Source organism: Ictalurus furcatus, chromosome 12, assembly GCF_023375685.1.
Source record: "Ictalurus furcatus strain D&B chromosome 12, Billie_1.0, whole genome shotgun sequence".
Taxonomy (NCBI): domain Eukaryota; kingdom Metazoa; phylum Chordata; class Actinopteri; order Siluriformes; family Ictaluridae; genus Ictalurus; species Ictalurus furcatus.
In genome coordinates this window covers 2,692,591-2,710,148 of record NC_071266.1, presented here as the reverse complement: position 1 = coordinate 2,710,148, position 17,558 = coordinate 2,692,591, and the positions used below count along the sequence as shown (strand labels likewise).

Below are 17,558 nucleotides of genomic sequence, written 5' to 3'. Positions count from 1 at the left end.
TGGAGGAAAAACAAGCAAATTAGCTACATAACATTACCCCTACGTTCACTCTAAAATTACAAATCATCTTGACTTCCTGTAATTGTCTGGTTTTGAATCACCAACGACTAAAATCCAGTGTGTCAGTGACCTAACACCTGTCTCAACGAAATCACTTTTATTTAGTTTATCGCTGTTTAATGTTCTTTATAGTGGATTATTTAGTAAGTTTAATGTACATGTTTAATAATTTTTTAAAAAGGACAAACATGAGGTCATGGAGAGAGAGTAGTACGGATACAGACATCGGTTCATTACATGTTCAAGTATAAGCTTGTGCTTATATTCCTTGACATAAGCATATATACGCATGTTCATATGTACAGAGTATTCAACATTTAATATACACAGCGTGGCCAAAAAAAGTCACACACTGTAATATTCTGTTGCTCCGCCTTTAGGTTTGATTACACGGCGCACATCGTTGTGGCATTGTTTTGAAAAAATTATACATCACAACATTCCATCCAGAGTTGAGATCTTGTATTGAGGATGGGGGAGTTGAACCACGTAAAGTGTCCAGCACATCCCAAAGAATTTAAGTGGGGTTCAGGTCAGGATTCTGTGTTTGCCAGTTCATGTGTGAAAATGATTCCTTGTGCTCCCTGAAACACTCTTTCTCAATTTGAGCCTGATGACTCTAGGCATAGTCATCCCGGAATATTGCTGTGCCAGCAGGGAATAAAAAATCTATTGATGGGATAATCTGGTCATTGAGTACATTCAGGTACTCAGCTGACTTCATTTTATTGCCACACAATGTTACTGAGCCTAGATCTGACCAAATGAAGCAACCCCAGACCATAACACTGCCTTCAGAGGCTTGTACAATAGGCACTATGCATGAACGGTGCATAGCTTTGGAATAGGGTAAAACCACTTATTGCTTTGGAATAGCGTAATTCTGTACTCATCAGACCACATGACCTTTTTTCCATTGCTCCACAGTCTAATATTTATTCTCCCTAGCAAATTGAAGTAAAAAAATTTTTTCAGATTAGCCTCACTCACTTTCTTGTGGCCACACAGCTGTTTAGTCCCAATCCTGTAAGTTCTCAATGCATTGTGCTTGTGGAAATGCTCTTACTTTCACTATTAAACATAGCCATAAGTTCTTCTGTCAATTTTTTACAATGCGACCACATTTCTTCTGCGAAGTTGCCAGTAGGCTTGCCACGGTATATGGACATATAACGGTTATGAGGGATGATACATAAAATTTTATACCGGTTTAAAGGGGGAAACCTTATGAATTAAATTTATTTAACACCGGTTCCTATATCAATATCCTAATGAATAGAACTGCCTTAAATAATGTATAGTCGCTTAATGAAGAGTTTGCGACTCATAAGTTAAATCAAATTGAAACTTATTTACCGATGTATCAAAACTACACAGGGAGCATAGCACAACAACGTTATCTAGCAAAGCAATCTAGCCCAGAGGTCCCCAACCCATGGGTCGCGACCAAGTACCGGGCCATGGTACTGGGTCGCAAGAACATTCTGGGAAAAATGTCTATATATGCCACTGTATTATTTATTGTGTGTTCTTCAACAGCCACTATCAAAGTTTACATAGAGGGCGCGGTTACAGAAAACATTAGTTCCACTCTTGCAACAGGCTCAGCCAATGTTAACATGGGTGTGAGACAAACGTAAGGAGGTAAGAAAAAACCGAGCGATGGCGATAACACAGAGACAGCTACTGACGAGAAAAAGGGAAAAAACTAAAAATGACTCGTATCTGAAATATGGTTTAGTCACTACAGGCATTTCACATGCTCCAAAGCCCATATGTATAATATGCAGAGATAAAATAGCTCATGAGTCAATGAAGCCCTTAAAATGGCTTCTGCATCGTGAAACTAATCACCCAGCATTGAGAGACAAACCCCTTGATTTACATTGAACGAAAAAAAACGCAAACACACAGGGAAACAGCAACTGCTGAAAGCCACCATGTCTATAAACGTAGCTGCACTGAGAGCATCATACTTGGTGGATGACTGCATCACTAAAGAAGCCCTTCACTATCGGGGAATAATTGATTTTGCCAGTTGCCAAAGACATTTGCTGTGAAGGGTTCAGCGAAGCTGCAGCTGACAAGATTCCTCTTTCAGCTACCATTGTCACACGGAGAATTGATGACATCACAGAGGACATTAAAAAGCAATTATTAGAAAGGCTTAATGAGTCACCATGGTATGCACTGCAGGTCGACGAATCGACCGATGTTGACAACAAGGCAATACTACTGGTTTATGTGCGATATATATTTCAAGACAATGTGCATGAGGATATATTGTGTGTGTGCTCATTGCTAACCAACACAACTGGGGCAGAAGTTTTCAAGTCTTTGAATGACTACATATCGGGCAAGCTTGACTGGTTATTTTGCATTGGAATATGCACAGATGGGGCTGCATCTATGACCGGACTGCTGTCTGGTCTCACTACCCGGGTCAAAGTTGTTGCGCTTGAATTTGAATTTACGCACTGTGTCATACACTGGGAAATGCTGGCTGGTCATCAAATGTCATCAGAACTTCACTCTGTGCATTGTGTTAAAAATAATCAACCAGATCAAAGCAAATGCCCTCAACTCCCATGTATTCGAACAACTTTCTGAAGAAATGGAAGCAGTACACAAACGCCTTTTCTTATACACCAAACTCAGGTGACTTTCAAGGGGGAGACCCTTAGAGTTACGAGTTAAGAGAGCCAATACAGAGATTTCTTTCAGAAAAAAGTCACCACTGGCAGCACACTTCAGTGATGAGTAATGAATAGGTAAACTCACGTACAGTGGGGGAAATAAGTATTGAACACGTCAACATTTTTTTTCAGTAAATATATTTCCAATGAGGTTATTCACATGAAATTTTCACCAGACATCAGTATTAACTCAAGAAATCTGGAAATATAAAGAATTCACAACATTAAAGTCCATAAATAAAATTATATGTAATAAAGTGGAATGACACGGCAAAAAGTATTGAACACGCTAACTGAAATTTATTTAAAACAGTGGAGAAGCCTTTGTTTGTAATGATGCTTCAACACGCTTCCTGTATGAAGAAATTAATCGATCGCAGAATTCGGGTGTGATTTTGACACGTTCTTCTAAACATATTGTCTTTAAATCTTGTTCAGTTGGATTCAAGTCAGGTGATTGACTGGGCCATTCTAACACCTTGATTTGTTTTCTCTGAAACCAATTGAGAGTTTCCTTTGCTGTATGCTTTGGATCGTTGTCCTGCTGGAAGCTCCACCCACGTCTCATCGTCATCATCCTGGTGGATGGCAGCAGATTCTCAAGAATCTCCCGGTACAGGGCTCCATTCATCGTTCCTTCAATTATATGAAGTCTGCCAGTACCATGTGATGATAAACAGCACCACACCATGATGCTTCACCTCCACACTTCACTGTTGGTATAGTGTTTTTAGGGTGATGTGCCGTGCCATTTCTTCTCCAAACATGGTGTGTAGTATGACAGCCAAAAAGTAAAATTTTTCCTCTAATCTGACCAGACTACACTCTCCCAGTATTTCATAGGCTTGTCCAAAGGATTTGTAGCAAACTTTAAACGAGCTTCGACATGCCTTTTCTTTAGTAATGGATTAAAACAAAGACAGAATATGCAGAGGTAGCTGTGAAGGCTCTTAAATGTTTAATCCCCTTTCCAGTGTCATACCTTTTGCGACGCAGGGTTTTCCACCAAAATATAGGATAAGTAAAAATAAAAATGCCATCAACCAAATGAAAATATGCATCAAATATAACAATATACAACCAAATGAAAACAATTCAGGTGAATGCAGAAAAGACATTAACAGTGTTTACAGGAGAAGAGACGCAAGACAGTTTCTTTTAGGAGATTACAAATTTAGGAGCACAGTTGCTCCTAGTTTAGTGGGTTTTTTTTTTGTTTTTTTTTTTTTTTTTTTTTTTTTTTTAGAGATGGTAACGTTAATGTGCCACAATATAACACACAAGTAGGCATGAGAAAACTTGAGCTTGTCAATTATGACAGAATTTAGGAACATAATGCGTGATCAATAAAAGAAGGCGGTTGTGAGATCGGAGAGTTGAGAGAAGCAGATGATGTACAGTGTTACTCTCGTCATGATAATGGCTTCTCTGCAGTATTTCCACACTTGTTTGGTTGACTGAGGAGATGAAAAGCAGTGTGAAAGTAACTGTTGTGCGGTGTAGATGTATTTTGGACTTCCTTTAGTTTTTATGCTGATTGATTTATGCTGATACAACTCTGAACAGGTCACTCGCATAAATAAATAAATATTTATTCACAGTCGCACAAAGTACTGTTCAGTTGCAAATGCGAGTGAAATGGTCGCACTGTAGAGCCCTGAGTTTATCTGTAAAGTTTAGCATTTAGCATCGTGCTAGTGTCATGATTTCCACTCGCGCAAGCACTGGAGTTCGCAGAGAAACTGGCTGCTCGAGCGCTAAAATGCTAATCCGTTTCAGGGTTTTGGCACTACAAAATGACATCAGCCCTGCGCCGCGCTATGGCTGTAAGTGTAGGAAGCGCTTAATTTGAGTGGAGAAAACAGCGGAGTTTTCTATGAGCGGAGGACGAACTTTAAACGTCAATATCGCAGTCGAACATGTTCATTTAATTGTGGGCAGTCAAAATCGTAATCATGATTGATATCCGATTAATTGTGCAGCCCTACCACTACCATAACCAGTTTCAGCTCCCTCTGTTTGCTAGCAGCCGTTGAAGACCAGATGAGGGTTTTTTTGTTACAAACCTACGTAGGTTAGTACAGGAAGTAAGCCTGGAATCACTAACGACTCGTTTCAGCTGTTCAGAGTCAGTTCCTTCTTTTGGGAGTCAATAACTCAGTTTGTCGTGCGTTTTGATTTTTGAAACTTTGCAGACATTTTTACATTCACAAACAGCTCTATAACACCCTACATGAAAGGTAATATTTGAAAAACCATAATAGGTGCACTTTAAACAATCCACGGGATATGTTTTCTGACATGGTTGTTTAAGAAATGAGAAGCTACACACTGCATCAGTTTGAGTTAAAAGAATTGTTGCCAGCTGAAACATATTAATCACAGCAATAATGATCCAATCATAGGCTCTTATTTCCTTATTTAAAGCCAAACAGTGACCTTTTTTCTGGCCAGGCAGTGTATGTACAGTACAGTACAGTACAGTACAGTAAAGTAGTGCATAGTAACCATTTCACTTGGACAAATGAGCTGTATATATGGACCACCTCCTCCAATATTTTATGCCATTCTCTTTCGGTAATCTTAATAAAAACGGTCCTACTTCAGTGCTACACAATCTCCTCTTTATAAAGTGTAATCTTCTTCAGGGTGTTTAATATAAAATGCCCCCTGCCTTAAAGGACTTGGGTCACACACTTTCTTCCTCAGTCACTTTACGATTATGTCTCCGTCTGATAGTGACTCAGGTCATTTTGGGGATAAAAGTTGACACATGTTGACATAAACAGTAAACTGAAGAAAGTCAGTGTCGGTGACTCTGGGTATCTGCTAAAGCTAGCGGCATCATATTACGTGCGTATGACATTATGCGCCGTCGACTAGAAAACGGCTTATACTTCCGGTTAGTAAAAAAAACTAATGTGTTCCATTTGTGACGATTTTACCTTTCTAAAATTCATACACTAGACCAGTGGTTCTCAACCTTTTGTGAGCTCTGGACCCCTATCATATTTCGAACGATCCACAAGGACCCCCTCACTCCACAACAATTATAGGCTATATATTTAACAGTCATTTCTATTAGGGATGCACCGAAATGAAAATTCTTGGCCGAAGCCGAACCGAATATAATGAAAAACTTGGCCGAAAACCGAACACGTTTTTTCGCGTTTTTTCCATTTGTTTTGCCATTTTTTTCACCATTGCATAAATAGTCAAAATGTGCTTTTTACTATTTTGTCTTGCTTTTCAAAGAAAAAAATCAATTACAAAAACTACAATTTCAAAATATTTATTTAACACTGAACATTTTTTTTCATTTCAGCAGGCACAGGCTACCAACAAGGCACAATATAAATTAAATAAATAAAATAGTAAAATAAAAATATTTTGATGTGGTCATCTTTGATCCCCTTGAATAGCCGATGTTAGGCCTATAACTGACTGCTGAAAGAACGGAACACTCTGTAGCCTACAACTAAAAAGTGCATTGACAGGAGTGCAGAAAATGGTTCTATTGGGTTCTATAGGGCTGATGATATTGGGGATATATACCGCTCGCGTCCCTCTACACCTCGCGGAGTATTAGAGTAGATATAGTAGAGTTAGATACGTTGTTAATGTTATGTTCCTTGATAGATTTAGTTAGTTTAAACTATAGATCAGTTCATTTAGTCCCCGCTGGTTTTTCCACTCCCAGTCCATAGTACTAGTTCATGTTTTTTGTTTTGTATTGTGACCCTGTTTTCAGTGACGTGACTCTGATTCCTGCTTTGCCCCGTTTACACCTGTTTGCCGCTCGCCGACCCTTTGCCTGTCTTGACTATGTTTTTTGGATTACGATTTGGATTTGTCTGCCTGCCCTTAAATAAATACGTCTTTACCTGCTTCCGTACTCTACTCCCTTACGTCTCGTGACGTGCAGAATACTCCGGAACAGAAACAAAACAAACACACGTCCACGCACGTTTACTGTCCACAGTAAACATCCAAAGAGCACGTAGCTCGTGCATGCGCGCGCCCCCTCGTGAGGTCGTGACATTCGCACGTCTCACTCTGGTTGCTAGGCTATTTTGTCGCGTCATCAAACACGTCATTGTTCGGTCAAATTTATTCAGCCTTTTCACTTATTCGACCAAACACCGAAAGTGTTTTTTTTGCTATTTTCGGCCGAGTAATTTCGGTTGCTGAACATTCGGTGCATCCCTAATTTCTATACGTTACTTTATTTTATTAATATTTAATATTAATAATATTAACATTGGACATTTAAAATTTAATTAAAATATTTCAAGATTTTATTTTTACATTTTATTGTTGGTGCGACATTAATTTGACTCTTGTCTATTGAATATTGTAAATAAATTTAAAATAAATCCATCAATGAACGATTGTCAGCTCAGCTAACGTGATATTTGTGAATGCACGTGAATAACCAAATTGATTAATTTTAAAACATCTCATTTGAATGTGTTTTGATGCATTTAACAAAAAATATACTTTAAACATTTTTAAAACTTTCCTACGGACCCCCTGCAATTACACCACTGACTCAAACCCCAAAACTCAAATTTTATCGATTAGTTGTTGCAGCCCTAATGAAATGTGTTCCTTCCAGTAACCGGTTGAATGAGTGGTTGAATGAGTGGTTGAATGAGTGGTCATTTCTTTATTACATATGAATATTTTCTCTTTTAGCATTGCCTACAAGACCACACTAAATGTATGATGCTAACACACTTTCACACTTTCTCTCACATGCACGTCTTTATTTTTATACTGTTTGATATTTGAACTGTACACATTCTATAAAATGTTGGGTACACTTCAACTTAACATTAGTTCTTTCTTACTTCTGTGACACATTTATAATGCACGTGCTTATGGCACATCAGGGTAATTATAACGGCAAACATAAATAATTTGTCTTTTAGCACATAGATTGTTAGACACAGATCAAACGTATGCATTTATTTAAAATATAACCGCTTGAATGTGATGTACTTGCAAACACGTACATGCATGCACACGTCTTTATTTTGTCTTTACAGTATTTTACACCTCAAGTTAACAGTGTTTCTTTATTATATATAAATATTTTAACTTTTTGCATGGTCTACAAGACCTAACATTCCTTATTTCATCATATATTGACACATCGTTGTAGACTAAGAATACACATCAAATGTATGTATTTCAAATTATGATATAACACTGTTGCATAAACTCTTCAATGCAGAGGCGCATTGTTTCTAATGTTTGTCACAAAGCCACTAACCCAGCGGCTGGGAAACACAAAAAACTGTCCACTGCAGCCTCGCGTGTGAACTGAAAGAAATTTTTGTAATCCAATTTAATAGCATCTGCTAAATAAAACTTCACTTGTCGATGCTTTCCCAAATTGTTACCTTCAGTATAACAATTATCTCAAATCCAAATCTCGTTGTAAACAATGTGTTCAAACAACACAAACATGCTGCACATACCCTCATTTGATTACTGAATGGATCTTTAACACAATGTACAAAAGAATTACATAGTTTTAAAATTAAACACAATTCAAAATGCACCCTTTAATTATGTTCATTTCATATTTATTCATTTATAGCTACACTATGAAAACATCTGCTCACAACTCACTATCAGTGTGGATAGCCTAGTGGTTAGCATGTCGGAGCGGGGCACACAAGCTCCTCGGTTAGCACCCCGATGCTGGTGACAATAACTGAGCTCACGTTACAGTATTGGCTCCTCTTTTCTCTCCAGACTCACATTTTGGTTCTTTTATTTTCCATCTATTATCCATTTGGATAGCAGGCCCAGCTCGTTACCGTTTCCACCTTTCTACCGAGCCCTCCCCGGAACAGTTTGATTCACATGTTTTGTGTTCTTTGGCTTGAACTTGACATGAGGGAAAAATAAAAACTAATAAGTGAAATTAACCTTTTAAATAAAATAAATAAGCATAATTTTAATTATTATAATTATTATTATTTTGTTTATTGGTTATAATAAAATAGGTTACCATGCTTTAATGTTCAAAAAACCCATTATTTGTCAAATAATGTACATTTTTGCAGTACCTCTATTCCTTGGCTGCCTGAAACACTCCAATTTCTCCAAAGCCCCTCCTCCCGAAAAGCCCAGAGTGCTCTGATTGGCCAGCTGACAAGTTGCATTGTGATTGGCCAAAAGCCTTGTGTGTTTTGGAAATGTAGCGCCCCTTGACTTAGCTTTAACCTCAAAAGCTTCTAAAGCAATTCTAAGCTCCTAAGCAACATGTAGTCAGTTTTACTGTATCAGTTTGAGCCCGAGTCAGATTCAGAAAATGCGGACGATCAAGCAGAACCATCTTTGCAAACATGATTTGAACAGAACCATTCACAGTGGTAAGTTTTATTTTGTAACTCTCTTACCTTTCAGATACGATGTAAATTCTGACCCCGCCGGTGGGATTATCTATGCTGTACACAGCTTCTGCATTGTACATAGGTATTCATGCGATATACCTTTGGAAAGCTAAGATTCTTGTGATTCGATTGATATGAATCAACAGCTCTGTCAGACCACCAACATACAAACAAACGCTTAAAAATTGAGGCAACTTAGCAAACTTTAGCTAGCACATTAGCAGAGGTCTGCAACTGATCCACAGCACAAAACTCCGCATTTGAACAGTCAATAGCAGATACTTCATAAAATAATCCAACACACTTACAGGTTCTGATTCAGAAGCGCAAGATTGTCAGAGCGAAATGGGAATCGCCCCACTTTTCAGGAGTAGCTTTTGTGTATAGTCTGAATTGAACTCTCCAAGGTTCAGGAAGCTGTCCTCCATAAAATACACTGTGCACAAGCAAATGTTTGGGTTGTACTGCTCAGGAACAGCGTTATAAATAACCAGTGACCACTGATACCTAATTTTGTCCATTTTCCTAAACAAAGAGGTTTTGCTTTCGCACCAAAACACACAGCATTTCCGTGACATGGCGCATGAATTCACTGAAGCCTCACTTTCTTTCTTCGTGGCTGCTTTTGGGCGGGATTATTCTGACAATGCATTCCCTGAACTCAGAGAAATTGCGGAAATAAATCTGGACTTCGAGCGACGTGTTTAGGGCAGGTCTGTGGCAGTGAAATAAATCCTTTTGGGGGAGACTATGAGTTTTGGGACTTTGTAGAGTTTATACATGCACAAACGGATACATTACACACTCAAACAAAAGGAAAACCTTAAAATCATGAAATGACCCAATTAATTTTAGACATGTACTCTGTCTCTCTTTGTGTTAGTCTCATTTCATCTCAGCTCTGACTGTGGTTTTCGTAAACTCCAAGTCCCTGTCCTCGCTGAAGATTGATGACACGCCAGTAGATGACCCGTCACTGAAAGTTCTTGTAGCCAATAACAGCGACACACTCAAACTGCTGAAGATGAGCAGCTGCCCTCATGTCTCACCTGCAGGTAAGAGGAAGATAGACACAAAGCATGAGTGTATTCATTAAACTTTCCTTTATGTTTAGAAATTACACCGTCAGTTTATTTATCATGATTCAAATATAGGTTGATATTGATAAGTTATCATATCTGTTTTATGTAGACTGGAATGGTTAACATTACGGTGGTGGGAAATCATGATGTTAATGATGGGAAATATGGCCCTCTTCTGTATACATGAGCTCACAGCCCAGATACCCATGATTGGTTATTGTCTTATTGTTTGACTGGGGAGAGAGGGCTGTGTGTATACTTTTCTTTGATATGAAAGCATGTTTTATTATTAAAAAAAAAAAAAACTGTTCAAAAGGGGATTAAATATGTGTAAATATATTATTCATCCTTATCTTCCCCTTATTTTCCATGTCATGACCCTCTTCCCTCTCACTCGTAGATATTTTTTTCCTCAGGTGGGAAAAACTCTTCTCTCTGTTTCTTGCCTTTTTTTTGACTATCAACAAAAATAAGTCACAACCTGTCAGTGCAGTAAAAAAAATTAAAGTGGTTCAGTAAAAGCCACTAGTGGCTTGAGAATCTGCATAAATGACAGCTAAAACACTTTACAAGCATTACATATCTCTCTATGTAACTATTGACCAAGTTTCTATTTGTAATAACCATGCAGGCTAACATAACTGTGGATGTAATACTTAGCGACCTATGATGGTGAAAATAAATGAAGATGAATAAGGGCATTTAAAATAGATTAAACCTGGATCATTTCAGGTGCAGCTTTATCCATATCAAATTTTCTACTATTGCATCTGTTAAAGTGTTTTTTGGCTCCGTTAAGACTCCATTAATTTCCCGGAGGTGGTCTAATCAGTTCTGTGAGGACATGCGCTGATAGAAAAGTGTTCCGATTGGCTGCAGCCTGAAGGAATTATGGCCAATCAGGAATAGTCCACATTATGCAACCACACGCATAATATCCCTGCTAGGCTTATGTGTGGAACTCGCTTTCGGGAAAAAAAATATTCTATATTTTGTTTCCTCTTTTTTTGTTGACGAAAAATAAGAGAGATTTTGGTAAAGTAATTATATTTTAATCTACATTTTAATCTCCTCTTTTTTTGTCAGCTGTATTGCATGTTGATAAAGTCACAGTTAGTGTTTAATGAGGTTGGTGTTGTCTCTTGTCATCGTCTCATTTTAAGATGTGGGGGGGCGGGGGGGGGTTGCAGACGAACATTTTCTGTCATAGTTTTGGTTAACGAAATTAACACAGTTTGTACTGAATAATTTTACAGTACTCTCACAGTATACAGCATGGGAGAGAGTAATGCAATCCCTCTCGCCCAGAGATCACAGCCAATTTTGCACTCCTGTGCTCCTGGCAACAGATGGCTGTGGCATTGTTGGGATTTGAACTTGTGATCTCCAGCATGCAGGCCGAATGCTTTTCTAAAATTCTGAGACGGGTCCATGCAAATTCTGCTTTAATCGCATACAGAAGACTTACATAATACGTTAACATATAAAACACATAAAAACATATTTTAAAAAAAGAAATGACTTTCTCAAAGGTTGCTTACAGTTGAAAATTGTACTAGGCCCAATTAAACTACATACAGATTTAGGTCAGTGCACCTCATCATGCCATCTCTATATCAGCAGAGTGGTTTAGGCTTCCATCTTTGAGATGGAGTGGTGAATAACATTCTAGGGGGCAGTAGTAGGTGACCAGAGGATTGTGTTTTCAAATCCACAACTTTTGGGTCTTTTGATGTCTTTAAATGAATGTGTTCTGTGCCCAGGTTCTGAATTTGGGGGAAAATTTGGACTTATGAAATCTACATTAAGAACTGTGTGGAGAATAAATGTACATTAAAAACTGTGTGTGTATGTGTGTGTGTGACCATTGATTTCATAACATTTGTTTGGATATCTCTAAATTGCTTTTTCTTGCTGTTTTAATTTCCTGACCTTCTTCAGGCATTCTGTGTGTGGCTGACCAGTGCCATGGCCTACGTGAGCTAGCACTTAACTATCACCTGCTAAGTGACGAGCTGCTGCTGGCATTGTCATCTGAGCGCCACGTGCACCTGGAGCATCTACGGATTGATGTGGTGAGTGAGAACCCAGGGCAGATGCAGTTCCATACCATCAAGCGGAGCAGCTGGGAGGCCATGGTTCGCCACTCGCCCAAGTTCAGCCTTGTCATGTACTTCTTCCTGTACGAGGATGAGTTTGGGCCATTCTTCCGTGATGAAGTGCCTGTAACTCACCTCTACTTCGGCCGCTCTGTGAGCAAGGAGGTGCTGGGCCGTGTGGGGATGACGTGCCCTCGCTTGATTGAGCTAGTGGTGTGTGCCAACGGCCTGCGTCCTCTCGACGAGGAGCTGATTCGCATTGCTGAGCGCTGTCAGCATCTGTCAGCCATCGGCCTTGGAGAGTGTGAGGTCTCCTGCAGCGCATTTGTGGAGTTTGTGAAGATGTGTGGCTGCCGCCTCTCTCAGCTCTCCATCATGGAGGAGGTGCTAGTGCCCGACCACAAATATGGCCTTGACGACATACACTGGGAGGTGTCAAAACACCTGGGCCGTGTCTGGTTCCCTGATATGATGCCCACCTGGTAGGGTACGGCCACACCATTTTGCACAGGGTTTACCTTCTTCTGCAAACCAAGCCTTGCCCTATTCCTTGAGAAATTACACACATTTCACTGAATTTGCAGTGTTAATGGGAGGTGTTTAGTTGAAAAACCTTAATATCCTTCTGTCTGATTTTTGGGCGGAGCAACAAAACATTTTTCTCTGATGCATCTTAGCTTCCCTTGTTGTTAATGTCTCCACTCGCAACGCATTAACGGAGATGTAAATTAAGAAAATGAAACACAGTTTATCAGAGCTTTTTCACTATACAAGAAGGCAAGCACATGCACAAGTAGCTTTAATAAGGTAAGCTAATAAGCTTAGTTACAGCTCATAACTGGTTAGGTTTATTTACTTTCCTGAAATCAATTTTGCAAGCATTAATTGTCCTTCTTAACAATTAATTTAAAAAAATAAAAGACTAAACACTAATGCTAGCGATTTCAGATACAGCAAGTAGTAAGCAGCTTCTGGGATTTTTTTTCTGCTATAATGATGTAACATGTACATGACACATGTTATGTATGTCTGACCAATACCATGCTCACACACACTGGCTGCAGCCTAGACACCTCCAAAGCCACAGGTTATAATTAGTGGGCATCATAGGAGTATGGCATGTTGCACACAGTCTCACAAGCTTACATTGCACCCAGTGTTCCCAGTATAGGCTCCATGACCCTGATCAGCACAAAGGGTTTACTGAAAGTGAGTGAGTGAGACATGTACATGTGCTTATGAAATCATTTTTTACGTGTGTTTCTCAGTTTGAAATACACGGATTAATCTTCTTATAGCTATTTTGATAAAAGTCCAATTTGCATATGCTTTTAAGGGGTTTCCCTCATAGGTTTGCACTATTCATGCCATGTCAATATTTTTGTCAGAGGCATAAATTGCAGTGATTAAATAGTGGGGATTTTTCCAGTCATAAAGACTTACTATCGTGAGACATTCAACATAAACTGTATGACTGAAAACCTTCACAGTCCTTCTGAATAATATTTTATTTATGTATACATGTAAATGTTATTCTTCTCACTTTGTGTGTCTGTTTTTGTTGTTTTGTTTGGGGTTTTTTGCCATTTAGTTTTTTTAGCTGGAACTGTAAGTGATGGAAATGCTAAATAGAAATTATGCTCCAGAAGAAGAGGACTTTTTCAGCAAGTAAATGTGCCAAACTGCTTTCTACTGAACCTTATCCATTGGCGATTCAGTATTACTTTCTGTGGCTTTTGATTTGATAAATGTCTGTAAAAAGAGTACATTTGCAAGGTGGCAGAGTGTAGCACAGAAATTCAAGGTAAGGTATTGAAGAGTAGGAATGAATAATTGAATTATAGAGTATATTTTGCTTTGATAGTGTAGGCATATTTGAGATGAAAACGAATGTCACTAAATCAAAATGAGCAATGCAATCATTCTCAGTGTCAGTGAGATTTTTGATAAACAAATCTTTCATTAATTTAAGACACTGCTGTTTAAGCCAAAATACTGTCTTGAGAGGACGGCAAGCTTTCAATTGGTACAATTTTGTAAGGATCATGTAAAGGTCTGCCACTTTAGTAACAGCAGTTAGTCGGTCTAATTTTCCCCCTGAATCAGAGACTTCTAATTCTGTTTACTTATTATAATACACTGGGCAACTAAACATTCCTAATGAGAAGCAAACGTATGCCATCAAATGTATCTGTTACACACACACAAAATAGTTTTGTGGCATTATTAAAACTTGTAATGTTATTTCTTTTTGACAAAAGGTAAAATGACAGCTTGAGTTCTGTTTATAAGCAACATAACATGTTCATGAGAACATACGTTGTACATTATTGGACAATTGGATGCTTAGTTATTATATCTTGACAAGGTGTTTTGTTGTTCCATTAGTTTGTGTACGAGTAAACGAAATATTTATTCAATCCTAATTTATGGTATTTGCATCTGTTTCTGCTGTTTGTCAACACAAGGACCAAATGTGAGGCTCCCAAAATAAATCAACCACAGGCTTAATCAAAATATTAGACATCATTTGTTTTAAACATTACAGAACTCAGTAGTTGCTTAATAATAGCGAACAACCTGCCAGACCGCAGTCAGGGATGACTTAAGAATATTTTCATGAAGAAAAATTGGTAAACAAATTAAAAGCAGTATACAGGGTGTAGGTTTAGATGTCTCAAAGACTACCATAGAGAATATGGTAGGAATACACCAATATGAGCTCAAATGTGGTTCATGACCAAATGCAAACAGTTGGATCATCTGAAGAACAGAAAGGCTAGACTGTACTTGGATCAAAAGCCTGTATAGTTCTGTGAGAAATTCTTATGTACAGATGAGATGAGTCTGTGTCAGTTTCTTCTGGATTCTCTGGTTACCTCAGACTTCTCAATAGCATGTAGATTGGCAACTAAATTTCCCATAGGTATAAATGAGTATGTGAATGTGGGTGAAGGTATCCTGCGATGCATTGGAGTCCCATCCATGGTAAATTCCTGCCTCATGCCCAGTGTTCCTGGGATAGGCTCCAGATCCACTGCAACCCTGACCAGGTTCAAGCAGTTACTGAAGATGAATAAATTATGATTTATAAATGAGATGAGGACTATGTTCATAATCAAAAGCATAACCATCTCAGCTATGAAAAGTGGTTGCCTGTGCATGTAAACCAATACATTCCAACTATCATGCTGGCTATCCAGTTGGACAATTTAAATGACTGTTGTAAAATGTACTTTCTGCAGATTTAAGGTAGTAAATAGTAAAATAAACAAGTAGTTTTATCTCTTAATAGTTGTATCTCTTAAGTGTTTCCTTTTAGTCTATTTTATAGTCGTCTACCAATCTTAATAGCCTGCTGTCTTTGGGGCAGAGCAACAAAACATTTTTCTCTGTTGCATCTTAGCTTTCCTTGATCGTTCTGCCAAACAGATAAAGCTGTTAATGTCTTCGCTCACAAAACATTAACAGAGATTTAAATTAAGAAAATTAAACACACACTTTATCAGGGCTATTTCACTATACAAGAAAGCAAGCACATTCACATGTAGCTTTATTTAAATTTCATAATGAGCTTAGTTACAGCTTATAACTGGTTGGGTTTATTTACTGTCCTGACTTCAATTTTGCAAGCATTGTTTGACCTTCTTAACAATTAATTAAAAAAATTAAAAAGACTAAACACTGTGGATCCACTGCAACCTCGACCAACCTTAATCAAGCAGTTACTGAAGATGAATGAATGATGTATAAATGAGATGAAGATTATGTCTTCTGATCTGCATAATCAAAAGCATAACCACCTCATCTATGAAAAGTGGTTGCGTGTGCATGTACTGTATGACTGTAATGGAACTTGTCCTTATTGAAGGTGTGACTGCAGCATGACTAGAAAGGCGTACAGAAGTAACTGCACTGATTCAGTTAAATAGCTCAGAGTGGATGACTTTTCACCTTGCAGCAGGACAAAATAAAACGTACTACTCGCTAATAGCTATGAAATTTCTCCAACACACAACTTGCTGATATATTTCATTTCTGAATAACTGAAGGGAGAGAGCTTTTGACACAAGCAGGAACATAAAATGCCTTCATTACTCGGCATAGCATCACCAGTGATTATATGCAACTTCTGGGTGTCTGTGGGTCATTCACAACTGAAAGGATTTTGTAAAAGGAAAGTACTGAAAATGACAATTTCTAATTAATTTAAGATCAGTTGTGAGGCTGTATGTAAAATAGATTGTATGTCCAGTATGGTCCACTCAATACAGCTTTTAATAGCATATATGATAATGCTATCTAATTAACATTCATAAATCATTCTGCACTTTAAAGGAGCATTCTAGCATAAAACTAGAATTTTATATATGTTTGTCATGGTACTGGATGTATTATTCTGTTGCCTGGTATTATATCGCTTGGTGTAAGAATTCATGATTTTTCTATCGGTTTCCTGGTCTCAAATATCGATGTATTGAAACTACAATACCCAGCATGCACTGCACAAATATGTACTTCATCCATCTGTAATCCTGTGATCAACCAGTCTGGTACTTTCATTGAGGCACATCACACTGACGTTTGTGTGGAAAACAGGAATTGCCTGCCTCACTTGCTGAAACAGCAAGCCAGAATTTGTTTTCTAAAATGTCATGTAGTGCTGTTGAGTGTTCATAAATATATTTGTCCTGCATACTATTGAATTGGACACCTTTCCAACAGAAGACGAAAGAAGGAAGGATAGCACGGTTAACCTAAGGTTTCTAGGCTAATTGGATCGTTTTGTTAACAAACACCAAAATAGTCTATACACCACCAAAAAATTATGAATATTTAAAAGTTTGCAGCCAACACTTCAAAGTGGAGGACTATGAAAGATATTTGAAAGAGGATGGCGATTGCATCTGTATTTAGTACAAAATGGAAAGCAGACAAGGGTTCTACAAATAAGATGGCTAGTAAGATAACACAAAGGCAAATAATCATGTAACATTGCTAGCTAACATTATGGCAGCTATAGGTATTGTTGGATATCACTGTACAACAACAAAAAAAAATATTTCCTCAATATACCATTAGCTAGTGGGCGCACCCCCCCCCCCCTTTCTCCCCACATTCACCACACAACTGTTGTAGTTTTTCAATTTTTCATCTGCGTCTGAGATATGTAAACCGAAGGGGGTTTACCCTGTATTTAAACTGGCAAAT

At 38.2% G+C, this 17,558-nt stretch overlaps 1 protein-coding gene across 3 annotated transcripts in view; it reads left to right on the top strand.

The window, feature by feature from the left end:
* Positions 1-14,773, top strand: part of fbxl3b (F-box and leucine-rich repeat protein 3b) — a 29,909-nt gene extending 15,136 nt beyond the window's left edge. For all 3 annotated transcript variants that reach the window (XM_053637973.1, XM_053637972.1, XM_053637974.1), the window contains exons 4-5: positions 10,050-10,221; positions 12,190-14,773. In XM_053637973.1, coding sequence (XP_053493948.1) covers positions 10,050-10,221; positions 12,190-12,833 — 816 coding nt within the window. In that variant the 3' untranslated portion in view covers positions 12,834-14,773. The remainder of the gene's footprint in view (positions 1-10,049; positions 10,222-12,189) is intronic.
* The last annotated feature ends 2,785 nt before the right edge of the window (positions 14,774-17,558 follow it).